A 26,751-nucleotide genomic window follows, 5' to 3' on the forward strand; every position below is an offset into this window, starting at 1 on the left:
CTCTCTCTCTCTCTCTCTCTCTCTCTCTCTCTCTCTCTCTCTCTCACTCTTTTTCGATGTTACATAAGAGACTTTCTGAAATGCTTTGCTAAATTTACATCTGGGTATGCTCTACTCAGACATTTTTTATCTGCTCAGTCCCATATCCTGTCAGAAAAAAGAACTGAAGTTTGTTTTATGTGTCTTGTTCATAGTGAACCCATGCTGCCTCTTACTGATTACTTGCCTTTCCATGTGTCCACACATGTCCCTTTTATTAATATATTGTAGATTTTTGCCAGGTTTGTCAGGCTCACGTGTTTATGTTTGAAGAACCCACTTTCTTTCTCTTTTTTTAGCATGTAGGTGGCAAAGTGGATAGAATGCTGGGCCTGGAGTCAGGAAGACCTAAGTTCAAATTCAGCCTTAGACATTTACCAACTGTGTGACCCTGGGCAAGTCACTTAACCTCTGCCTCGATTTCCTCAGCTGTGAAATGGATATAATAACAGAACTTTCTTCATAGGATTGTTATGAGGATCAAATGAGAATATTTGTGTAGTGCTTAGCACAGTGTCTGACACATAGTAGATAACTGTAATGCTTATTCTCCTCCCTTTTTTTCAAAATTAGGACATTTGCTGGTCCTCAGTCCTCTAGCCCCTTTGCCATTCGCTGTGATTTTTTTCAGAGATCACAAACTCGCAGACTTTCTGAAATAAGAAAGATAAAAGTTCAAATCTGGAATCAGACACTAACCATAGAACCCTGAGCAAAGGCACTTAACTTCTGCTTGCCTTGGTTTCCTCAACTGCAAAATACGAGTAATAATAGTATCTACTTTGCAGGGTTGTTGTGTGGATCAAACAAGATAATACTTGTAAAAAGTGCTTGCTGCACATTAGGTCTCATATAGCTTATATATGATACTTACTATAAATGCTCATTCCTTTCTATCCTACCTTTAGTTTTCTGTCATCTCTTTCTATTTTATAGTTCCTAATCTGATGATCATTCCCTATGGTAGAGAATTCAGAAATGAAAGAAGAGTTGAATGGGGTGAAGGAGTGATGGAAGTGAGTATAGACAGCTTTATAATAGTTTAGGGAGAGAAGGGAACAAGCCTCTCTTAACCTACGATGTGCCAGGTACCGTGCTCAGCACTCTACAAATATTATCTCATTTGATTTGAATTTAGCAGTAAAGAAAAAGCCAATATTAGGATGGTACGAGACAATGGGAGAGCAGAGACTTCTGCTTTTCTTGATATCTCTAGTGCTTATCATAAAGCACAACACATAAAGCAAATACTTAATAAAATGCTTGTTGACTGACAGATTAACCAGCTGACTAGGGTCAAGGGAATTTTTGGTTTTTTAAAGGATAAAGAAGACCTGAACATGTTTCTAGGGATTGGGGAAGAATCAAGTAGACAAGGAGAAACTGAAAATAAGGGAAAAGGGAATGTTCATTGGGCAAGCTCTTGGAGGAGAATGGGAGATGGAATTACGAGCAGAAGTGGAGGAGTGAGCACTGGAAAGGAGGAGCATCCTCTTTATCTTATCCATCTTATCCTCTGAGCCTGGAGGAGGAGAGGAGAGAGAAAGATTCTGAGGTAAGATGGAAGAGTTTAGGAGGGATGGCCTCACTTTCAGTCAAACAGTAGGTAAAGGCATGTTTAGGGCACCCTGTGGGCAGTGAACTTGAGAGAGGACAAGGTTTTGAGTAGCCAATGTGGGGAGTGTCATAGGTGAAATAGAATAGCATGAATTTGTAGTAGACCCAGTCATCATGGTGCCATGACTTACTCTATTAGCACTTAACTGCTCGGGAGTGGGATCTGAGAAAGCAAATGGTGGGCCTGATGGATTAGCAGAACTGTAGAAGGACAAAGGGGCAGGGGATTTACAGGTGGAGGATAGCCTTATGGAACTTGTACAATAACTTGTATAAGATCTAAACCATGAAGAAGGGGAAGGGAGGCCAGAGCAGGGGGGGGGGTCAGGTCAGAATAGAAGAAAAATAACTTCTATCAACTGCCCTTTCTATAGAAAGAAAAGCCCAACAACTGTCTTGAGTTGAAGCACCCCACATCAGGGAGCAACCTGTATCAGGATTTCTTATCAGCTTTATGATCTACTTAGATTTCATTATGTGACTACTGAGATGATGTAGATGAGATTCTTGTCCCTGGTGTGGACCGAACCAGATGACTTTTAGATATCTTCCAACTCAAATTCTGTGATTCTATGAAGTCATCCATTTCCTACAAAGTCATCCATTTCCTACTAGGTGAGTGGTTTGAAAACTGAAAGAAACGGAGGAAGGAAGTGCATTTATTAAATGTTTACATTATCTGAGTAATGGGGTGAGTCTTCTTTAATGAGGGTTCCCCAATACAGCTTCAGTTACCCCACAGTTATGAAGCAAGGGGACTAACATTCATTGCAGAAAGCTCCAGGATGTCAGATTCCTGGAAGACTTGTATTGGGGTTGAGGTATTGTGGTAGGTGGCCCAAATATGGAAAAAGATGAAAAGGGGTGGGAAGAGGGAGAGCTTGGGAAATAGATGTAAGTGAGAGACAAGGGGAACAAGGGGACTGCATCAAAAGGAGAGGCCCAGAGTGTGCCTCAGCAGCTGTAAGCAGAGGTAAACTGAAGTAGTTGGATGTCATGGGCCACAGTCTTTTAAGTAGAAGATGACACCACTATAGCTACACTCAGAGGACCCAGAAAATTGACTTCATGCAAAAGGAGCTGGAGTTTGCCAGAGCCAGTGCAGAAGCAGATTTCTAAAGTGGTCACTGAGGGCACATTGAGAGGCCTGGGCAATTTTGTTTATCTTTCTTCTCATGTGCTAGGGGCAGTTTTCCCAGGAAGTTTCTGTTTGAACCACCACTTTGTATAGAAAATGTGTACTCATTTGTTTGGAGTCAGAAAATTGTGTCTGTGTGTGTGTTTAAACTTAAATGCTTTTGTTAATTGGATTAATGACTTGAATGATCTGATGCTAGAGAGTGTTGTATTGGTAGGACTTAGAATATGATGTACATAAACGATTAACCAAAATAGCCACATTAAACCTGGGAATGTAGGAAAGGGCTCCAGAGCCAGAGTTCTTGGAATTTTTAGAAGTGTAGTTGTTATAACTGCTTCTATTTTTTCCTCCATTACATCCAAATTCCAGCATCTCTCTCATCCCATTAATTCATAGAGTTTTGCCCAAGAATATTTCTTCATTAATTCATTCAGCAAACATTAATGAAGCACTTACTTAATATGCAAAGTATTGTGCTAGGCGCTACAGACAAAAGCAAATCTGTTCCTGCCCTCAAGGAGCTTACATTCTACTAGGGGACAACATTATACAAGTAAATAAATACAAAGTAATTTCAAAAAGGGCAGCTAGGTGGCACAGTGGATAGAGCACCGGAGACCTGAAGTCAGAAAGATATCTTCCTGAGTTCAAATCCAGCCTCAGATACTTACTAGCTGTGTGACTCTGAGCAAGTCATTTAACCCTGTTTGCTTCAGTTACCATCTGTAAAATGAGCTGGAGAAGGAAATGGTAAACTACTCTAGTATCTCTGCCAAGCAAACCCCAAATGGGATCACAAAGAGTTTAATACAACTGAACAACAACTATTTCAAAAAGGAAAGAATTGCTTATAAGAGGGGAAGACAGATCAGAAGAGGCCTCATGTAGGAGGTAGCACTTCACTCGTGTTTTCAGGAAGGTAAGAATTCTATGAAGTAGAGGGGAGGAAGGGAGAATGCTTTCTATATATGGAGACCCCTCTTGTGCAAAGTCACAGATAGGAGAGAGAATGTTGTACACAGGAAACAACCAATAGGCCAGTCTTACTATAACCAAAACTGCATGATGAAATAAGACTAGACAGGTACAAAAATGCAAGCTAAGTTATAAACAGACTTAATATGTTAGGCTGAGGAGTTTGTATCTTATTAGGAAAGGGTCAGAAATTTTTGAGTAAAAGATGGCATGGTTGGGTCTGTGTATTAAGGAATAACAGTTTGGCAGCTTATGGAGGACAAATTGGAAAAAAGGCAGAATAGAGGCAGCATAACCAAGTAGGAAATTATTGAAGTAGTCCATGTGAGTGGTAATGAGGGCCTGAACTAGGATTAAGGTTCTGTGAGTAGAAATAAGTGGCTAAATGTGAGAGATATAGTGGTAGAGTCAATATGACTTGGCAATTTATTGGATAGAAGGGGATGAAGGAGAAGAAAAAGTCAAGAATGAATCAAGATATATACTTTTGCTCCATTATCCTTTTTATCTAACCTGTTCCTTTTGAATCAAGGGTACCCTTCCCTGGTCATATTCCAGCCATGAGTCATCTTGTTATATCCCTCTAAGTCTCAGGTCAAATTTGTCTCCACATTGTATATTATGGCTGCTTTGTGCACATATGGAAATAAATGCTTCATTTTAAACTAGAGTGTCTAGAAGATGGTGATGCAACCATGCCATAAGAAACCGATATAATGGGAATAGGGAAGGGGAAATAGATTTGAGGAATACTGCAGTTAGAATCAACAAGACTTGGTAACTGATTGGATTGGAGAGGTGAAAGAGGGAAAAGTCAAAGGTAAGCCAAACTTAAACACTGGTGACTGAATAGATTGGTGGTGCCTCTGCTAGAAATAATGAAGACAAAGAAGAGTTTAAGTGGAAAGACAATAAGCTCAGTTTTGGACGTTCATGAATATTGAAAATTATGGCAGGGGACAAGGTAGAGAAAAGAACCATGAGCCAGTTGCTAAGATCATTGAGAAATCTGGGAGCTGCATGTAAGTAAAAGTTAACAGCAAGGGAGAAAATGGAAGTAAAAATTATGGTCATCATACCTATCTTTTCTCTAAACTTAAAAATCTACTTTTCTAAATTCTATGGTATATGTCAGATTATGCCCAGCATTCCTGTCATGTACCATCAGGAAGTATATAATGATAATATGGTCACTCTTAAGATTCTTGTCATTTCTGTTTTACCCACTATTTTTTTACTGGTCAGAATTAAGTACAAAGTAACAGTTCTCCAGTAATTTCTTCTAAATTATAAGGGATGAAATGATCAACAATGTAATTCAAGAGTTTATCAGCTGCTCTGCTTTTAACAGACTCCTAGCAAATGCCCAGATAGTTGGAAGATCCTTACCTAAGCACTTTGAACACCTTAAAGCATTGTAGAGACACATTATTCTCACTACTCTGTATTAGGTAATGGGTAGCCTCCTTAACTTAATACCTCGTTTAGGCACATGTCGACAATGATGATATTTTCCACAACCAAAAAATCAGGATACATGGTGAATCAAGGGTGCCTTGCTACCAATAGTTGCATATATTAATGCAGGTTTTTAAACTTGTTTTTTCAACAAGAATCATCAATGATGTGCTTACATACTGCAGAGATCAGCTATAGATGTACAATATACAGGCTAGCATTGTGAGTTTTCTTTAGCAGTCATAATGTTCAAAATATGATTTTTTTTTGTAGATCTCAAACTTCTAATTCTTATTCACTTGATTAGTTCACTTACTATTTGCACTAATATTGGAATTTCTAGAAACTTTTTTGTAATAAAGCTTTAAATTTCTGTTCTTGATACTTCACCTTTTTTCATGATAATATTTTTTAAAACAAAACATGGGATTTGTAGTAAATGGATGGCTCCTGATGTCTCTTCCAGCTGTAAACCTAGGATCCTTTGATCCTTTGAATGAGCAGATACCTACAGTATGCAGGACAGATCCTGTATGAAGGATTTATGGAAGAAATCTGGAAGAGAATAGCACAAGCAGAGAAGACATGAATGAGTGGCAACCTGCACCATTGAAAAAGGCAAATCCATCAATATATGAGAATAGTGGAACAGAATATTCTAAAATGTGAATTTTTCCAGAAAAGAAGATATGTATAGTGGTCTTAAATCCCAGACTAAGATCTTTAAGATGATATTTTTATGCATAAGATCCTTAACATCACATTTTGAGATCCTTAACATCACATTACATTATGCAGCCACTTACTTTGCATTTGTGTAAGGCTAGCCCTACTTGTAAAAGAAAACTTAGGTTAGGCATTATAATAGAATTCAAATATTTGAAGCCCTGACTTGCAGAAGAAAACAGATTATATTTGGGTTGTTCAAGAGTACAGATGTAGAAACAGTGGGTCAAAACTGTAGGAGTTAAATTTCAGCTTAATATAAGGAAGAACTTTCTAACAACTCTCTGAAAATGGCATGGGCTGCCTTGCAAAGTAGTGAACTTGCTGACATCAAAATTATTCAGGCAGAAGCCAGATGACCATTTTTAATATATGTTAAAGAAAAGATTCCTATATTGACTCAGAGTTTATATTAGAAACAAAGGGTCTCTTCCAGCTCTCAGATCCTATAATTCTTAACCTGTTTAGTTAAGCCTACTTGAAGGTAGTGGTTTTCAGATATCTTGAAATAATCCATTATAAAAAGGTTGCTTTCGTCATCACCGCTGCCTTCTATTTTTATATACTTTTTAATTTACCTTAAAATTAAACAAATGTTTGAAAAACATTTATTAGGTGCCTACTATGTCCAAGGCAAAATGTTAAGACTATAAATACCAAAATGAAATATGAAGACTCCTCTGTATGCTGTGAGGGTATTTTTTTAAGTTTATTTCATATTAATCTTAATTGATTAGTTGTAATGGTTCTATAAGATTGTTTTTGTTTCTGAATAATAATTTAACAGGTGGAGAGATTCCATCATGTTTTACATTTTATATTGTTTCATTTCCAGTAGATGGCACCACATACCTTCCAAAGCTCTCTGTGGAACTTCTAGCTTTTGCAGGTAGAGTAATATTATTAAACAGGGAGTGTAAGCACTACCTGCTTTGATTCAGTCCTCTTGTTTTTGTTTTTGTTTTTAATTAAACTTGGTTTTCTAGTTTGTGGTTTATACAGACCTGGGATTGTTTAAATTTCCCAATTTGGGTTTAGACTTTGCCCCTCTATTTTCCATTTTGAGTGTCTGTGTTTTTGTTCCAGTCAGGTTGACTACAAGTTTATTAACATGCACAAAAAAGAAGTATTTAAAAAAAAAAACATTTTTCAACATCCTCATGGATGGTTAAAGTTATCCCTTGACTGCTTGTTGTGTGTGTGTGTGTCCAGAATATCGTAACTGTCCAAATTTTTGACAAGTGAAATTATTCAAAGCTTAGAAAAACTTTTCTTGGTCATCCAGTGGTTTGGGAATTGATGTCTGCTCTTTTTTAAGCTTTGCTGCTGATTCCTATATTTCCAAGGATCCACCTTCCCTCTTGTCTAAATAGAGAAGAGATAGTAAGCTAGTAATCTCTTACTTTTCATCTTTCATCTCACAGGCATTTTTATATTCTTAACCAAAGTAGTATAAATGAACTTTTTAGCTGTCTAGGGGAAAATGTTAAGTTTTCATTTTATTTATAATTAATATTGCTTTTATGCCAAAAGATTTTAAGTTACAGGTATGTCCTGAGACAAGTTATTTTGAAGTTTTTACTTTATAATTCAGGAAACCTACAGAATCTACAGATGGATCAAAATCCATGTCTTAGGTTGTTTTGTAAGTACTAATAACTTTCCAAACCTTAACCTTAAAAGTATCCTCTGCACTCAGCATTATAAAGGGGAAAATTATTTGCAGACACTACTGGAAATTTTACTTCTAGCTTGCTTTGGGACATTTGGTTTTTAGGGGTTTTTGTTTTGTTTGAGGGGGTTGTTTGGTTGTTATATTTAAGGGAGGAGATTTGAACTGGAGTGATACTGTAAAATTCAGACTGAAGTTTGGTTTCAGTGCAGCTTAACAACATTCCCTCTTCCCCCCATTCTCCAATTCCAGTTCTGGCAAAATGTTTGGGCAGTAGGCCTACTTGCTGAGGCATTTGACAGATAAGCATTTGTTTCCCTTCCCTATGCACAATAATCATGTGATACACTTCAAATGATCACTGTCACACATGATAGCAAGAGAAGATATGAAAGCAGTTTGAGTTGTGTAGGCATTGTGACTGACAGTACAGACTGTGTGAATTGCAGGTGCTTCAGGAATGTTCTGCCAGGGCCCTGAATGCTCACTCTGTGTTCTGCTGAAGCTTAATTTTCGCCAGGTTTCAGAACTAAGGACCTTAGAGATTCTTTCCAGTTCTAAAGCCTATGATCCTCTGGCTTCACACCATGGGAGCCTAGCACTTTTACTGGAAGGCAAGGATGGAGAAAAGAGCCTGTTCTAACAGTTAAGAAACTTAACCCCAGCAGTGTTTCCATTTTCCCCCTGGAGCTAAATTACTCAATTTAGCTAAATGCAAAATTGTATTTTATTCCTTTAGATAACAACAATCTCCATGATAACGGTGATTTTAAAGGTACAGCATCTCTAGGATGAAGTAGCCCCCCACAAGTCCCAAGACAATATGGTCCTTTCAGCTCTAACATTCTATGATTCAGTGAAACTCAAGCATTCCATGGTCCTGTGAATTATAGGAATAAAGTGAAAGATGATCCCGGCAAAATCGGTATAAGTTAGCCTCGGGGCAAAGGGCTACACGAAGACTCGGCCAGAAGCGTACCTTGAATCCTTTCTCGGGGTCCGCGCGATCATCCCCAGTCCCCAGGTCTTAGTCCCTGCCTGGCACCTGGCCCCAAACCCCGTGGTATAGCATGCTGCAGGTTCTGACTTACTTAACCTCAAGAGTGAAGTGATCCCTAACATTCTAGGAGCCCAAGAGAGGACGGCAAGTTTTCCCGAGGGGTGGGACTTAGTCAACAGGTCCTACTCTGGTTTCGCTACCCTTCGCGAAGGCGGGGTCTATGTAAAAAAGGGATGAAACTGCTTTGCTCCCCAGGACGTGTTGTTTCTCAACCAATGAAAGGACAGAATAAAGATGGGAGGGCATTTACTGTTCAACCACTCAAGTTTTACCTGTCTTAGAGGAAAGGGATGACATCATCGTAGCGGGGATGTTTAAGAAAGATTCGCCAATGGTAGATAGAGGAAGGGGCGTGTCTTCCATAGTAATTGGCCAATGCCAATGAAGTGAAAAGGGGGCCCGGTCGCGGGTCTCTGAACCAATGAAAACTTAGGAAGGGGAGTGTGGGGCGGAGTTATAGGGATGGGTAGCCCAATAGGAATTTGGGGGGGTGGGGCCGGGGCCCTGTCAAGCTCACCCAACCAGAGCGAGGAGCGGAGCCCCCGGGGCGGTGCCACGGTGCCCTACCCCAATGGGGCAAGCGAAGGGGCGGGGCGTCTAACCTCGTGTCCAATGAGGGCGGCCGCCAAGGCGGGCCTGTCAAGTGAAGGAGCTTGGGGGGGGTGGCTAGGGGGTGAGTCGGAGATAAACACTCGGCAGTGTAGGTGGCAGTGCCTCCGCTCCTGGTCCTGTCACAGTATCGGTGTCTCTGTCGCCCCTTGGTCGACCCCCAGGGATCGTGGTCCCCGGCTTGGTGTGTGTGTACTGGGGTGACCATCTCACCGTCTGTCCAGCGGACGGGCAGCGAGGCCGCGGGCGCTGGGGGTTGGTCCCGCGGCTCCGGCCCCCGGTGGATGCAGAATGGCGGTGGCGGCGGTTCGGATGAACATCCAGTTGCTGCTGGAGGCAGCCGATTACCTGGAGCGGCGAGAGCGAGGTGCACGGGGGCGGGGAGGACTCCCGCAGGGGGCCTGAGGTGGAAGGTGTTTGAGAGGGCAGCCAATGAGTAGGGAAGGCAGGCGGACTGAGGGGGCAGTGAGCCACGGGGTAGGGGGACAGGCAGACTGAGGGGGCAGCCACGGGGATGAGGGGGCAGGCACAGGGGCGGAGCCCTGAGAGCCCGAAGCCCCGGTCGGGGAGGGGTGCCCGGGGCCTAAGGGGGGACACGCACGAGCAAGGGAGGGCTGGCTGGAGGGATCTTGAGGTGCAAAGCCCTGGTGGGGGCGGGGAGCCCTGACCGCTCCTAGGGTTGTTGGTGGAGAGCAATACCGCGAGCTCCCCAACCTCCCCCTCAACTCGGGGCCGGGAGTGGGGGTGGGGGCTTCCCCATCCCACAGCGGCCCCCTCTCCCACCACGAGGCAATGAATGGAATGGAAGGGAAAGAGGAGACGGAGCTGCTGCTGGGTAGCCTGGTGCGCGCTGCATCTCCTTCTTCCTCCTGGGGAGGCAAGCAGACCTGTAGCTCTCACTAAAATGTAGAGACACCCCTAGATTTACCTAAGCCAAGTTCCCTATCCACATGCCCTCCCCCACAGAGCTAACCACCCACTCACGAATGGGACTCGCTCCTACATCACCCTAACGTTCTCCCCACGCTTACAGCCCTAAGGTCCATTCTACCCCGCCCCCCCCCCTCCATTCTCCACTCCTCTGAATCCTGTTTGTCTGAACCCTTCGTGTGTGTGCGTGTGTGCGCGCGTGTGCGCGTGTGTGTACGTGTGTGTGTTTTCATTTTCCTATTTCCAACACCACTAACCTGCTAGGTATTTAGTATCAGAAACATCTGGCTTTTTGAGCGTCGGTGGTGTGTTTTGTTCTTTTTCAACAATGAGGATCTGGAATCCTCCTTTCCACCTGCCTAAAACTCGGAGCATGTTTTAAAAAATGTGTTGAGGGTTTTTTTTTTCATTGTTCTCTGAATTCCACTTTCATTTGTTTGTCTTAACATATCCCTTTAAAAAATAATAATAAAAGGAGGTTGTCGCAAGTGTGGGGACGTGTCCTGGATGGGGAAAGTAGAGGAAGAGAGGATGAACGATCTAGGATCATTTACTGACTGAATCCTCTGATTTTCTAGAAGCTGAACATGGTTATGCCTCCATGTTACCATACAATAACAAGGACAGAGATGCCTTAAAACGGAGGAGCAAATCTAAGAAGAATAGCAGCAGCAGCAGGTGATTTGAAAAATATATCTCTTCTTTAGTCCATTATCTCCCTTCTGTGTACACTTATACTGCAGAATACAATTGCCTGTTGTGACTACAACCCTGTAAATATATTCTGTGTATATCAATGATACAATAACGTACAGCACAACCTCAAGCCTATGGAGAAAGCATTTCTTTTGTTGAGGAAGAGGAAAAGAGAATTTAGATTTCTCCAGGTGGTTTTGGGGGGAGGGAGATTTATTTGTTTTGTTTTACCTCCCTGTGGGAAGGGGGTTGGGGAAGAGTGTAAAAGAAATGAGGGGTAAGCACCAGCAATGACAATACTATGCTTTCAAAAGCTGCAAATTCAGAGCAACTTCCCTGTAATTGGAAATGCTGGACAGTGTCTTTCTTTGGTTTGTTTTCATTGTGAAGGATTTTATTTTCCCTATAAACAGATTAAATTATTCAATTTGGCATAGGAAGTCTTAGAATTTCTCATTTGGCATTTAGATTAAATGGACTGGTTCTCTTTTGAGGTTGCTGATTTATATACTGTTTCTACCTACTAAGAGCTATAGAAGGGAGGTTTACTGATTGAAACCTTGGCATATGTCTTGTTTTGAAAGGCAGGAGAAAATATTAAAATGGTTCAGTCTTTCAGTGTGGGTAGGGATCAGAAATTGTCAGTAATTCTTGATTGGTAAGAATTTCCTTGGAAAGTGAATTTATCCAAATTAGATTCAGCCTGCTGTTTGTAAAGTTGAATGGGCAGTTTCTGAAATGCTGTTTTTATAGACCCATTGAACTATGTCTTCCAAGCCAGTAAATTAAAAACAATGACATTTCTGTCACTGGTGTAGAGATTCATGTGACTTTCTAGCTACCTTTGTTTTGGGGTTTTGGGTTTTTTTTCCCATGAATAGCTCCTTAGAGTAGCTCTGTTTGGACAGTCCCTATGGCATAGTGCAAGCCACTAAAGGCTAGGAAGCTAACAATCATTTTGTAGACTGCTACCTTTCTAGCCTTATTGTGTTGCAAGTGTAACAACAAGATGTGTGAGACACACACATGGGCTATATACTTTTGATTCAGGAAGATATGTTAAGAGTAAATTTGGTATTTACTAGGTATTTTTCTTTCCCTCATTTGGCACTTGAAGTTTAGAGCTGCTAGTGTATGGGTAGTATGTACGGCTCTTTGAAAAAGGTGCTTATACAAAATAAAGAGGCAGGTATGGCAAAGTAGTAAGAACCTAGGACTTAGAAGACAGGTTAAAATACCACCTTTGCCACTTATCCAACTGTATTGGGTAGCTTTGATTATAAATCAAATAACCTCCTTCAGCTCTCTAAACCTCATTTCCTCATCTGCAAAACTGGAATATCTAACCATAGTGTATGAATTAAATGAAATCATTTATGGGAAAGCACTTGGTTTTCTGGAAATACTGTGAGTATAAGTTAGTACTATTATTTTTTACAGCATAAAAGAAATTAGGCCAATAGAATGTAAGCCTCAGAATATTTTGTTGGGTTTTTTTTGTATCCCCAGTACCAAACACAGTGCTTAGCACATAGAAGGTAGTAAATGCTCATTGAAATGAATTAAAACCATGAAACATTTCATGACAAAACAGCCATTTGTTTGGTATTTGGGTTTTTTTGGGGGGAGGATGTTTTTTGCTATAGATTTTACCTAGTTATATTTAGAAGATGTATTTGTCTTCAAATTATATTTGTCCAGGAAAATGCACATGCATTGCTCTTGCTTTTGTCCATCCTTGATTTTTGAAACAACCCATATATTATGTTATACAGATTATACTTAAGGATGGCACTTGCCCATACTGTGATTTCATAAAGGGCTATTTTTTCTGGAGTGAATAAGAATGGAAACAAATAATATGGGTTCAGGTTCAAGCCAAGTTCATAAATGGTTAAGATTTTTTGCAACCATTATCATTCTTAACTAGTAGGCCTAATTCTTTTCTTCACAGAAAATATGGTATCCTCAGTTTTGTGAGTTGGAGACATGAGGTTTGGATGATTCTTACTTAAATAAATATGTAGTATCTGAAAGCATAGACATATTAATGATTTCTAAGAGAATATAATTAAATCTGAAGATAGCACCAAGCAATTGCATGAACAGGTTGTATTATTTTAAATGTGGTCATTTCTTAGTCACCTGTGTCTATAATTGCCCTACCTAACCAGTGAGACTTTTCACTAGGGAATGTAGTTTGACCCCTTAATTTGAATAGGTATTGCACACAAGTCCTTGTAAGGGTTATAATATTGCTTTCGTTATGAGGTGATAGGGTGAAATTACTACTGTGTTACATGGCCGTGGAATGGCTGTTTCTGTTTCATGTTCATTGGTCTTTATCTTTGTTATTTCTGGGTTCCTTTCTTCCTGGTACATGTAATGAAAAAGGAGCTATTCAATTATCAGGAATAATAAGTTTTAACTGCATATCAGACCTTCTAGGGATTGAAAATGCAGGGGTTAACCAAGCATACCCTAGTACCTTGCAGATAGTATTTAATAAGAATTTATTAAATTGAAGTTTAATTCCATCTGTAATGTTTAAATAACAGAATCTTAGGATAGAACTGGAAAGAAACCTTAAGAATCATTTGGAACAATTCTTTATTTTAGAGATGAGGAAACTGAGGCTCAGAGACAGAAGTGCCTTGCTCAAAGTCAGTAAGCATGATTGTAAAGATTGGATCATTGAGAGCTGTTCAGATAGAGTACTGAGAATTATTGGCTGGTCCTATTTGGAAGTGGCAGTATCTGCCTTTAGAGTTTTGGAATGAAAGGAAGAAGATAGTACATGTAGTGGTTGTTTTTACCTATTAATGTTTTTTTAATCAGTTACTTCTTTCTAATTGCAGACCAGAGCTTTTTTGGGAACATGCTTTGCTAAAGTGAGGCAGTTTTCAAAAAATTAGTGTACAAATAGTTGTGAAAGACTGCTAACCAGCTTTATTTCAAGATGGTAACAAAAACAACTGATTGTACTTGGAAAAGGGGAGTATTTCCGTAACTGAGGAATATTCCCAAGTATCTGATATGGTTAAAGGTATTACATAAAATGTAATAGGACTACAATTCTTTGCTATTCTTTTCAATGTTATCTTTTTTTTAAATGGACAAATTTGACATTTATCAAGACTTTTCAATAATCAGATTGAATGTTCGAAAAGGTCATATATTTCTTAAGCTGACATAAGTAAGTTGTTTACATAGCAGCAAGTATAGAAGGAGAGAGCTCAGAAATAATCACTTTGGGTTCTGTTTTGGGAATCTTAATTCTTTAAAGAATATCTCAGTTAACATTTATGACTACAATTCAGCTTATAAATCCTTTTACACATTTATGTTCAAAATGATCATTTTTTATTTGTATGCTTGTTATTTCTCTTCTTTCTAGATTGTAGCCTTGAGAATAGGGATACTATCTTGATCTTCATGTCTCCCTTTATTGCAGTACATTTACATAAACATTTTTAAAGTGTTTGTTGAATGACTAAATGAAATATGCTAGAGATTAGGAATAGTGACCCTCTTGAGAGTTTAAAATTTATAGTATTAGCAACATTCTTAAGTACATAGTCAAGACTTCTGTGATTTTTCCGACTCTGTAAAAGTTCAGAGCCTGAAAGGAGATGTACTTTCTAGCAAAAAATTTAACTTTGATATCCAGACTATAATTTACATTTTTGACTCTTAAAATAAATAAGAAATTTACATTTAACATGCATACATTCCATATAATTGCTTTTTAATCACTATGACCAGAAAAGCATGTAGACACCCAGGCACTCTCCACCTTTGCCCTCTCTTGATTCTATCTTTTCTGGCTATCCATTCTCCGTTAAGTATAGCTCCTTTGAGCTAGACAGGAGGACCTTGCCCAGTTGTAGCCATATCACAATCATATGTACAGTCAAAAACATAATCTAACCATGTAAAATTTTATCTTTGTTAAAATGCCATGTGGCTTTAAACAAAAGGTCTTTATCACAGGACAAATTTTTATAAACTATGCCCATCCAGCTAGCTGGTCTAGGAAATAAATATCTGGATCATCACTTTAAAATGGAATAAGGAAGGCTATGTATGACAAACTGAATGAATTAAAACCTTCAGGATAATTAGTTTTGATATCTACAAATCTATTTGATGATAAACAAATCATCTTAAAACAAAAATCTTTATTTCCTTTTTCTTTTCATTCTCATTAAAATTTCATATCCCAGAGACCTTTAGGAGATAAGTTTTAAAGCTTGGTTTGAAATTTCCTATTTCATAGGTCACCTCAACAACATACTAGAACAGAATAAGTCAGTAACTAATTTGAATGAACTTCTTGAGGGTGGTCTCTTGTCCTCTCCAATTAATTCCGTATGACTTGCTCTCTCATAAGTGCTCATCTCCAAAAGACTAGAGGCTGAGGTTCACCCTCCTCTGCCCCACTTTTGTTTATCATGATGCTTTCTTGTAACAGTCTATATCAGAGTCAGACTCAATTTCTATTTTATGATTCTTTAAAGCTCCCTGAAATTACTGCATCCAGGTACAGTAGGGAAGTGCTGGACTTGAAATCAGGACCTGGATTCCAGCCCATCTTTCACATTTACCACCTCTGTGACCTTGAGCAGGTCACCTTACCTCTCTGACTTCACTTTCCTAATCTGAAAACTGATGGCCTCGGGCCAGATGGCTAGTGAAGTTCCTTCGAATCCCAGATTGAAAGAAAGAATATTCAGGAGACTGTTGACTTCTAATAACATTTGTAGACACCTTTTCCATATAATGCCTTTTTATTAAAGATCAACTATAAGAACACCAATATTAGGACTTTATATCTACTTTAACTTTTCATCTAAAGTTCTGAAAGCTCTTTTACAACTATTAACTCATGGATTCACTTGTGCAGTATTAATTATATCTCATGGAGATGGTTAAACAAGGACAGCGTGGTAAAGTAGTAACATGCTTCCTTTCATAGGATGTGGGGCATATTGGTAGCAAAGCTACCTTCATCACTAATTGAGAAAGCTCATAATCTTTCTTAAATTGCATTTTTCAACTCCTTACTAAAAGAAATTATGTAGCTCTTCTTCAGCAGGAACTCAGAAGAATATTGGTGATGTTACTAGAAGTAAGATTGCTATGAAGTTTGTTTTATTTATTCCAAATTATATTATTTAGTCAAAGTAAGACCACTTGTTTTTTATGTAAGTAAAACAACTTGAGATTAATATGTAATTCATACCAGCAAATGGCATCTGATCTAATAATGCCTGTTGTATTACATTCAGCCTAGGGAAAATAGGTAATATTATGCCACCCTAAATTCACATATTGTATGGGGTTATTTTTCTTTGTGAATTTAATGCACATTTCAGTAAAACTCCTCTCCTAGAGGAAAATACAAAGTTTAAGTTAGACATACAATTTATCCTTATTGAACTTATAGTCTAATAGAGAAATAAGATATACATACAGATAAGTTTAATATGCAGTATTACATAAGTACAATAATGGTAACAAGGAAATTGCTATTTGAAGTCTGAGGGGGTAAGTCCTCATGGAGGATTAAGAAAGGCTTCTTAGAGAATCTGGTTTTGAATTTGGCTTTAAAAAATGAGTAGTAAGTCAGCAGGTCTAAGGAAAATCATGAGCAAAGAAAGGAATCTCTAGATGAGCTCAGGAGACAGAGAGTAGTCTAGTTTAGTTAGTAAATAGAATGTGGAGGAGAATGATATGAAATAACTCTAGAAAATAGAGTAGTTTCAAATTGTGGAGGTCCTTGAATAATAGGCAAAGGACTTTGAACTTTCCTCTGTCATTGAAGATTTTTGTGCATGGTAGTGACACAATTAGAGCATTTCAAGTATACTTTGTCCTTTTCTTTTAATTGATTGCTTTCCCAAAAGGAAAATAGGTGCTTCATAACTCTGTTACTTTTACTTAGGACAATATTCTGATTGCATACACTTGTTAAGCTAATTATTTTTCAGTTCTTTCCCTCCAATCCTACCCCCACTGGAAAAAAATGAGAAAAATAAAGCAAAACTCTTGGAATAAATATATGTAATTAAACAAAACAAATTTCCATGTTTAAAAATATGTATCTCATTCTGCGTATTTAGTTCATCACCTCTGTCAAGAAGTGGGTAGCATTCTTCATCATTGGTCCTTCAGAAAAATGGTTGACTATTACATTGATCAGAGTTCTTAAATCTTTCAAAATGTTTGTTTTTACAGTGCATCAGTTCATGCAAGTCTTTTCAAGTTTCTCTGAAACCATCCCCTTTCTTGTTTCTATAACATAGTAATATCTAAATGCATACATTTTTCTAGCCCATCTAATAGTCTAACTGGTCATTCCTCTATAGTGACAATGAACAAAGACTGGTTGTCTTTCAACATCCCTTTTAGCTCTAGCAATCGGTAGACTGGTTATAATGGTAGACATAGTAATATTTCTGTGGCCATTCTAGGCAAGAATAATCTTACTGTCTTTTTTTCCCTTCTTTTCAGATCAACACACAATGAGATGGAAAAGAATAGGTGAGTTGTGGGTGTTTTATGTGTGACTTAAAAAACACAATGGGTCTGGATAAAAACTTCATTAATTGTTTGACAAGTAACTGCTTTCTTAGTCCCTCTACTTCTAACAAAAGATTTGAGAGGATATAGCTAGCTAGCTAGCTAGATAGATAGATAGAGATAAATATATCTATATATAGGCTATATCCTCTGCCTTTCGGGTGGACTGTGCTAATATCACTCTAGATGTATGAACATGTATCCAGTTTCAAATGACCATAAGAAAAGGAGTTATTTTAATGGAAAGAGCCCTGGATTTGGAAACCTCATTTCAGATACTAGTTCTGCTACTTACACCTCTATGATGTTGGGCAAGTCACTAAACATTTCTAGGTCTCAGTTTCTTCATCTGTAAAATAAAAGAGTTTGACTAGATAACTCTTAAGATCCTTTCACTCTGAATCTAATGATAATAATCCATTCATTTTCATTACTATTTACTGTGTAACTACTTTACAATATAACAATTTGGTTTTTGTTTTTTTGTCTTTGTATCTCTAATGCCTTGCATGTAGCAGGTAATTAATAATAAATGTTTGTAGACTACTATGTATATACAGGCATCAGAATCTTTGACTCACTAGAGAGGAAAGATTTGGGAATAGGAAGGTTCTTTTTAGCCTCTCAAGCTAAGATGAATGTTATAGGTTTTAATAGGGCATATGTCTTAAGAGATGAGGGTGTTTGAGATTTATTGCACATGAACTTCTCTAATATATTAGTTTAATGTTATAGCTTTTTACAGTTTACAGAGTGCTTTCATATGCCTTATCTCATTTGGTCCTCAATCTTGTGAGATGAGAAGACCTATAATTATCCTAACTTTAAAGATGAGAAAACTTGAACTAAGTGACATTCCCAAGGTGGTACAATTAATAAGTAGTGATGGTAGGACTGGAACCTAATTCTTCTGAGACTCAGCCTTCCAGAGACCTATGATTCTTTGCACTATACTGTTCTGACTCCCTCTTTCTATCTTCTGTCATTCAGTTTTACATAAATGATTTAGGATCATAGATTTCAAAGATGGAAAGAACCTTTGGAGATCATTGATTTCAAATACCTAAATTTTATAGATTAGGAAACTGGACCTCAGTGTGGTTAAATGTTTTGCCCAAGGTCACACAAGTAATAAATACCAAAATATGGACTCCAAGTTTTGTGTTCTTTCTACTATATTGTATTATCTCTATCACTATAGTCCGCCCATGGTCAAAGTTTCTAGCATTAATTTGCTTTGTATAAACCTTGAGGCTTTTCCCTTTAGGGATATATAGTTAACCAGAAACTCAAATATGTCCTGATTTCCACGGCAAGAAGAAAAAATCATCTGTGTCTTGTCATTCTCAGCATGTTCATCTTTTTATTTTGCTCCCCTATTCTCTTAGCTCTGTTATGACCTATAACTATTAGTTCATACTGGGGAAATTTGATTTCTTTTTGGGGTTTTTATGCATTTTCAAAATTTCAGATAGAAAACTCTTAACTCACTGCAAATCTTTCCTTTTTACTCTATAGTGTGCTGTAGATTCCACATAACAACTAGTTATTGTCTAAGAAACTAGAACTGAAACTGTAGTTGTGTTAGCTAGTTCTAAGTGCTTCCAAATGACAATGGTCAAAACTCCATTGAAGACATCCAGTGACAGGGGAATTCATTGCCTCCCAAAGCAGCCCATTCCATTTCTAGACAGCTGTAACTGTTAAACATTTATTTTATACGGCATTAAAATCTGCCTTTTGGCAAGCAAAACAAGCCTAAACATAAGATTTAGAGCTGAAAGGGCTTAAGGGATCATCAAGTTCAGCCCCTTCATTTTACAAATGAGCAAACTAAAGCCCAGAGAGGTCACAACTTGCCCAGCATCATACAGGTAGTAAATAAGAGGCTGAGAATTGGAACCCAAATATTTTGAATATAAATTCAAGATTCTTTATATTTCACCATAATGTTGTTTCTATTCCTCTGCTTCATGATTGCTATCTAAAGGATAATCTTGCACTGCTCCCAACCCTAGAATGTGAGTAACAACAAAAAAGTAGAAAATCAACATAGCTAATTTGGCTAAGCTGAATTTTGACAGCACTGGTCCAGAAAAAAAAATGTTAGAGCCATTGGTTCAGATGTTTAGATGTCACTTTTTTATGCTATTTTCTTTCCCCCATTAGGGTGGATAATTGAAATCTGACCATCCTGAAAAATTAGGTGAAAACCTATTAATGGAATCTCCCTGTGCCTGGTAGTTGAATCCTATTAATACCATTTAGGCTTCGTAAATTCTGGGGAATTTAGCCATTAGTATTTTCAGGAGTTACTAAAAGAATGAAGTGTCTTTGTCTTATTAAGGAACATAGTAATTTGGGTAAATGGCTTGTAGCAGATGGCATTTATTTCTTTTTTTCATACTGTAGAGCACAGTTGCACTTAAATTTCTAAAAAACTGAAATCTATAAAGCATCATGGAAATTCTATAATCAATTAGTGTAATCAGTTAGTGTTTTTACTTAATCAGAAAATCCACCCATGGAGATGCTGTCCTGAACATCTCTATTTTAAATCACATTGATTGGCTTTGCATAGGTGCTAGGGTATAGAGTAAAAAACTGTGTTAAAGACCTATATTCACGCACTACCTGTCCAACTCTGAGCAAGCCACTTTTCTTCTCTGGGCTCAGCTTCCTCATCTGTAGTATGAAAGGACTAGACTAGATAATGTATAAGATTCATCTCTAAATTGTGTGATCCTTTTACCAGTAAGGAAATGCAAGAGAAGCCTTTTACAAAAGTTGGTATGATGGTTTTTTTTTTAATTGAAATTCCAGTCCATAGGTAGGCATTCCAATTAGAATCCTTCATTTCAAACAGTTCTAAGGATGATTAAAGAAGATTCTAGAAGTATCCTTCTTAAATAGTTTATATATGTACATCTACCTCAAATTAGTCAACTAGACTAGATCATCTCTGTCAGAGCCTTCTAACCCTATTGTTTAATGATTTATTGCATAGTTTAGGAAAAGAACTCAGTAAGCTGTGATCCAAACAGCCATTTCCATTACTCTCAAACATCTTTGCTTTTGTTGTTGGCTGTCCATTGGTACAGGATACAAATTTGGTCAGATTATTCCAAATCTACCCTAATTAATTACAGGTTTTGATAGGGGCTTCCATGATTTTTAGCTTGGTAAATGATTGCAGATCTTATATCCAAAAGAATGGATATCTTCTGCCCTCCAACTCACCCCCAACAGGGCCGCATATGTGGCATTATAACATGTTTACACTATTCCACACCTTGACCACAATCAGATCTTGCTCTAAAATGTGGTAAATGGAAGTCACGTGGGTCACTTGTTTTTTTGTTTGTTTGTTTTTTGTTGTTTTAAAGCAATTGGGGTTAAGTAACTTGCTCAAGGTTACATGGCCAGGTGTTTCTGGGTGGGTGCTAAGTGTCTGAGCCCAGATTCGATCCCCAGGTCATCCCAACACTGGGGCCGGTGCTCTTACTTGCTGTGCTACCTGGCTGCCCCACATGGGTCACTTGTTGCAACATTGCTGTAACTAGCCTGGTTGGTGCTGTACTTGGAAGGATGTGATAACCCAGGTTTGATCTGTCTTTAAAAGGGATGAGAAAAAAAAAATCAAGTGTTTATTGTTCAGTGCCTAAATTCCAAAAATATGTTACTGCTAGTTTATGCCTTGATAGCCTATGTTTTAGTAGAGCTTAGAGGACAAACTGAATATGAGAATATGGGATTGTCCTTAAGACCATTGTGCAATAGCACTTTCGGTTCTCACATACCTAGTCAAAAGTCATTGGTTAGCTTAGAAATCAACAGAACACTTTACTAAACTAGAGTACTAGGATAAAGAGAGAATCATTAAATGCCAGTTAAAAAGGACGCACCTTTTTTGGTGTGGTTGTGTGAAGGTATACCCCTGTCATACAGGGCATGTCATAACTCTCCTCTGGGTAAATTCGGACTCAAGAAGAAGCTAGTTGTAGGTTAGTAAGAAGTTTTTAAAACTTTCCAGAGAAACAAGAGGATGATAGTCTACTCACAACTGCTTTTGAAGAATAAGTTTAGAGCCTTTTTTCTTTCCTTCTGTCTTCCCTTTCTCTCTAGTGTGTCTTGGCTCCCTCTCATTTAAATACACCTACATTTATCAAGACTAAAACTGCATCCTTGGCTTATTGATCATAATGCAGACTTTGGATATCGCCAGTATTTTTTGAGGACATTAATATTTCTGTGAAAAACTATAGAATTATTAATATGATAAATTTCATATTTAGTATATGCAACTCTACCCCTACTTTTCCCTCATTTGACCTGGAGAAACAGAACAAGGAAAATATTCACAAAAGCCACACATGCTTGTACCCAATTGATTATTTTTAATCTCTTTCTGTCTAATCCCCAAACATCATACCTCCTATAAAGTTGTGTAATTAGCATGAGTGTTCACATTTTAATAAGCCAGAAATATAATATCAGGAAAATTTTGCTACCTTGAGAAACTCAGATTGAGTTAATAAGATGTTCCCCATATAAATAAGGTAGCATTTTTTTCACCTCTGGTACTCTTTATTGGACCTAGCTTTACTCTTATTGGGTATCTTCATTTACAAAAAGTAATTTTCAGAAACACTCTAATTAAAGGGTGAAAAATTCTCAGAGATAATAGATCATATTCCATTGGTCAACCATATTACGTAAGTGTCTGTGATATGCAGAATACTGTTATGAGACCATGGAGAAGTTAAAAAGGAAATAGAAAACCTGGACTTTTATCACTGAAGAATCTAGTTCAATGGAGAAAATGAGATAGATAGGGATATATAAATATGTATGTGTACACACATACATATATGAACACAGGAGACAGGTATGTAAAATTATGTAATGGACAGCTGTATGGCCATACAGAGTAATATATTGAAATATTAGATATTTGAAGAGGCAAGTAAGGTTACTTGCCTGGAACAAGGTAGAATTTTATGGAGGCAGTGTCAAAGTTTTTGAAATGGGAGTCAGGGAAGAGACCTGTTTTGGTTGACAGGAATGAAGCAGCCATTTTAGGTAATGAATTGGAGGTGGTAAAAGGCTAAGTATGTTTCGGGCCCTCAACCAACTTGCCTATTTCGCCACTTATATTAGCTGTTATATACCAATCGTTGTGTTGTGTCTTAATCCTGTAGCTTCTTTCCATGCTTCATCCATAACTGCAAGACTCAAATAAAGGGGGATACTTGATTTAAATGCTACCTCAATGAATCCATAATCTTATCCATATGGGTTCTCTCTATCAGTATATAATATAACCCATCCATATCACTTAATCTTGTATTTTTGTCTATGTTCTGTAGTAGAGCCTCTGTAGGAGATACAACCAATATGTTTGAGCTCCATTTTATCTTTTGTGGATCCAGCATGACACTTGGCCTGTCCATCTGTCATATCTTGCTCTTCTCAAATTACCAATTCACCTCCTTTTCAAATAATGCATTTCCTAAAGGATGGTCTTTATACCACATTTCATGGGCATAGGTCACCACTGAAATTATATTGCTACCTACTTATATCCACCAGGTTACTCACTCTTGATTCTTAAACCACAGAGGGTATAAATGACGGTTTTACCAAGAGTGCATCTCTTGATATCTATCAAAGAGAGAGTAAGGCCTGACTTGGCAATCCTATGAGACTCCACTCACAATCAGCAATTTGATGAAACCAAGAAATATTTTGGAGAGTGGTAGAGATGAAAAACATAACTCCATATATTGTCTAAATTCACTAGCTAGATGTAGTCCCCTCAGTTAATGTCATTCATGGCCTATCTGTGATCTAGTCCCTTTGACTTACCCATTCCCAAGCTTCCAAATTTGTCAGTCTGAGGAGACAGCATAATCATAGTGAGAGTGAGTCTGAAGACTTAAATAAGAAGAGCCAGATTCAAAGTTATCAGTTGGTAGTTTGCTCTGCCCTCCTGCCTACCTATAGTTTGAAGCTTAGTTAAAAGGAATGCCTCATATGGTAGAGAGTTTCCTTTGAGACTGGCATGAATCACGGAAAGTGTGCAGTGGAATTATATAGTATTGGAGTTCTTTTTTATTGTCTTCTCTTTTTAGGAAAGTGGTGTTTTTTTAAAAAAAATCTTTAAATTCCCTACCTATTATCCCATTTAACTTAGTGTGCATTAGTGCATAGGAGGCACTGGTATAGCAAGTTTGGGCCTAATTACTAACTTAAATTTTTACTAGTTACATCATAATCTAGCATTTTCACTATAATGAATACTTTAAAACGACATCTGAGATTTGGGTTTTTACCAGCCTTCTTAGACCAATCTGCTTTAGTAAAATCCTCCTCTGATAAAGCTAATGGATGCAAATGCATTATAGGTGTAGTGGAATCCCAGTTGTTCATTTCTGAAAGGAAGATACAAGTATCTGAAGCTACTTATCTGTCACCCACAGCCATACATTTTACCCCAGTAAGTCAATATTGCAGGGGAGAAGGAAGGGAGAACTTCCTGTCCAGTTCTCCCATTTCTCTCATTTGACTTCTCCTGTGTGCCTTCCACATTTTATTTTGTATTATAGTTATTTGTATATATGTTATATCCCCTCCTAGACTACGAACTCTGAGGACAGGCACTATGGTGACTTCTTTTTTGTGGGCTCCAATGCCCATCACTTGTTTCAGTACTTAAGGAACCTGTGATTTCCTTTATATGGGTACTCCCTCCACTAAAATGCAGATTGCTTCCTTTCACTTTCACTTCCTTCCACTGTTTTAGAGTTAGCTTTGACTGAAGAAGTCATCACCTTAAATAGTCTGATCATCAAACAAGAAGTAAACCATCCCTCACTAAGCCTGTACTTGAAGGTTTTCTAGTCTTATAGGACCTACCAAAACTTACATTTCACTGGCTTAGCTTTCAAGAACCCATGGTCACCTTCACTTCATTATGGGACATTAGAGTAGGGCCTGAGTAGGGACGTTCTACATAATAAACATTTAATAACAAATTTTTGTTAAGTTGAATTGATCTTTGATTCTGTCTGCATTTTCTTCCTGAAAAATAGCACTGTCTTTCATTCCCTTCATGTTTTTGTCTGCAAATGTGTCCTGAATTCTTTAAGGTTAAGAGGCTAAAGTTAACCTAAATTCAGTTTAACAAACATTTTATTATACATGTGTTAAATATTTTATTATAACACTGTGTTAGGTGCCAGGGGAAGTACAAAGATAGGTAAGTTATGGTCTCTGCCCTCATGGAGCTAACAATCTAATGGGGAGATAGGACATATATGTAATAACTATACTACTAAATGTAACATGGGTGCATAAGAGAAATATAGACCATGTTTTATGTCAGGTTTGAAAAATGAGGCGTATCAATGGAAATTTTATTCTTTGACTTGGTATCAATAGGCCTATGGATTTTAGTTCACTGAAATCACATGACCCAATAGTGTGTTCAAATTACCAAAATAAAGAATTTTATCTAAGGCTGCATTATTAGAAATCTTAATATCCAGATCAAGAGAAGTAATAGTCACAATGTACTTACTATACTAGTTAAATTACATTTAGAATATTGTATCTAGTTCTAGATACCGCATCACAAAGGGCACTTTAAAGAATTGCTCATACATAGAATAAGGTAGTCTAGATGAAGAGAGTAGTATGGTATAGTGGGATAAACTCAGATTTGGAGTCAGAGGACTCAGGCTCAAATCCTGACTTTCTGTTTTAGTACTTATATGACCTTGGAAAAGTCACTTAACCTCTCTGAGCCTCAGTTTCCTCATCTGTAAAGAGACTGAACTAGATGATCTCCAAAGTCCTTCTGTCTCTTAATTTATGATCCTATAACTCAAAACTGAGGAATTAGAGACTATGCCACATGAAGGATAGTTGAAGGAACCAAGGATAGTGCTTCTGGAGAAGAGATTTACTGGGAACATGATGGCTAATATCAAATATTTGAATGGCCCCCATGTGAAGAGCAATAATATTTGCTTTTGTGGGTCCAGAGCAAAGAACCAGGAGCAATGGGTGGAAGCCACAGGGAGGCAGATATGAATTAGAAATACTTGCTAATAATTTGAGGTATACAGAAATGGACTAGGATGGCTTCATGGGTAGTGAGTGCCTCATTTCTGGAAATATTAAAGCAGAAACTAGAAGACTCGTTGAGGATCTTTAGAGGACATTTATATATGGGGTAGAAGGATAGACTAGATGATCCCTAACTTCCCTTCTGCCTCTAACATCTACCAGAACTGTTGTGTCTAACTTGTGTCTAACAGCGTTCCTTCATGTTTCTGCACTTGAGTTTTAAATCTTGCTCCCTAGAACACAAGAGTGGAAGTTAGAGTGTATTTGAGTCTTGCTCTGTGTAGTTTAATTTCCCTTCTAATTGTTCTTTCTTCATATCATTGACCATGAAGGAGTCTTTCCTCTTGCACATATTAACTTCATGTTATTTTTTTTTAAGATTAAACAAGATTTGTGCTTCCCTGGAAATGGGTCAGACATTCCCTTAAATCTTTTAATTCCAGAAGACTTCAATCTCCTTTATAGAATAACAGCCTGAAATTCTCATCTGCCTAGTAAAATGCAATTCAGTTCCCAACTGACTTAAAAAGAAATATTAAATTGCTTTAATTATCTTCATTTCCCTAGCAGTAATCACCCTTCTGCAAACAGAAACACGTTTGAAAGAATTCCCTACTCAATAATCTGCCCATACTATAGTGCTATACCTGTCACACATCTAGAAAATGTGAATAGGGAAGCCAACGCAAAATGTTGACACTCCTCTAGAGTTCCCTCCATGCTTCTTGCAGAAAACACACACACACACACACACACACACACACAATGCTCTGCCAAAACAAAAGTTTTAATTTTAGGGGAATCAGCATAATTCAGTGAAAACATTGTCTCTGAAGTCAGAGGAGACCTAGATTCAAATCCTGCCTCTCATCTCAATTTTTATGACCTTGAGAAAGTCATTTAATGCCTCCCCTGGCCTCAGTTTTATCATCTGTAATATGAAGAGACTAGAGTAGATAGACTCCTCTGAGATCCCTTCTTAGTTCTACATCTTTGATCCAGTGATCTAAACTAGTCATCAGTTGAGGGAGTTTCCACACTGGGAGTTCTCCATACTGTTGAAATAAATGAGTGAACCAAAAAAAAATGGCCATCATTGGGCTCTGTTTG

The 26,751-nt window shown here is 37.9% G+C and overlaps 1 protein-coding gene and 1 long non-coding RNA gene across 2 annotated transcripts in view; one reads left to right on the forward strand and one right to left on the reverse strand.

Moving 5' to 3' along the window:
* LOC138146790 (uncharacterized) overlaps nt 1–8,864 on the reverse strand; it is a 27,871-nt gene extending 19,007 nt beyond the window's left edge. The window contains exons 1-2 of the long non-coding RNA XR_011164591.1: nt 8,608–8,864; nt 5,621–5,785 (exon numbers count right to left, since the gene is read on the reverse strand). This is a non-coding gene — a long non-coding RNA (uncharacterized lncRNA). The remainder of the gene's footprint in view (nt 1–5,620; nt 5,786–8,607) is intronic.
* A 471-nt stretch (nt 8,865–9,335) lies between these two features.
* Nucleotides 9,336–26,751, forward strand: part of MXD1 (MAX dimerization protein 1) — a 29,753-nt gene continuing 12,337 nt past the window's right edge. The window contains exons 1-3 of the mRNA XM_069068845.1: nt 9,336–9,664; nt 10,806–10,905; nt 17,440–17,469. Coding sequence (XP_068924946.1) covers nt 9,589–9,664; nt 10,806–10,905; nt 17,440–17,469 — 206 coding nt within the window. The 5' untranslated portion in view covers nt 9,336–9,588. The remainder of the gene's footprint in view (nt 9,665–10,805; nt 10,906–17,439; nt 17,470–26,751) is intronic.

The sequence above is a fragment of the Petaurus breviceps genome, unplaced genomic scaffold, assembly GCF_028583685.1.
Source record: "Petaurus breviceps papuanus isolate PSGF00001 unplaced genomic scaffold, PetGlider_PUasm1.0 90775, whole genome shotgun sequence".
Lineage (NCBI taxonomy): Eukaryota > Metazoa > Chordata > Mammalia > Diprotodontia > Petauridae > Petaurus > Petaurus breviceps.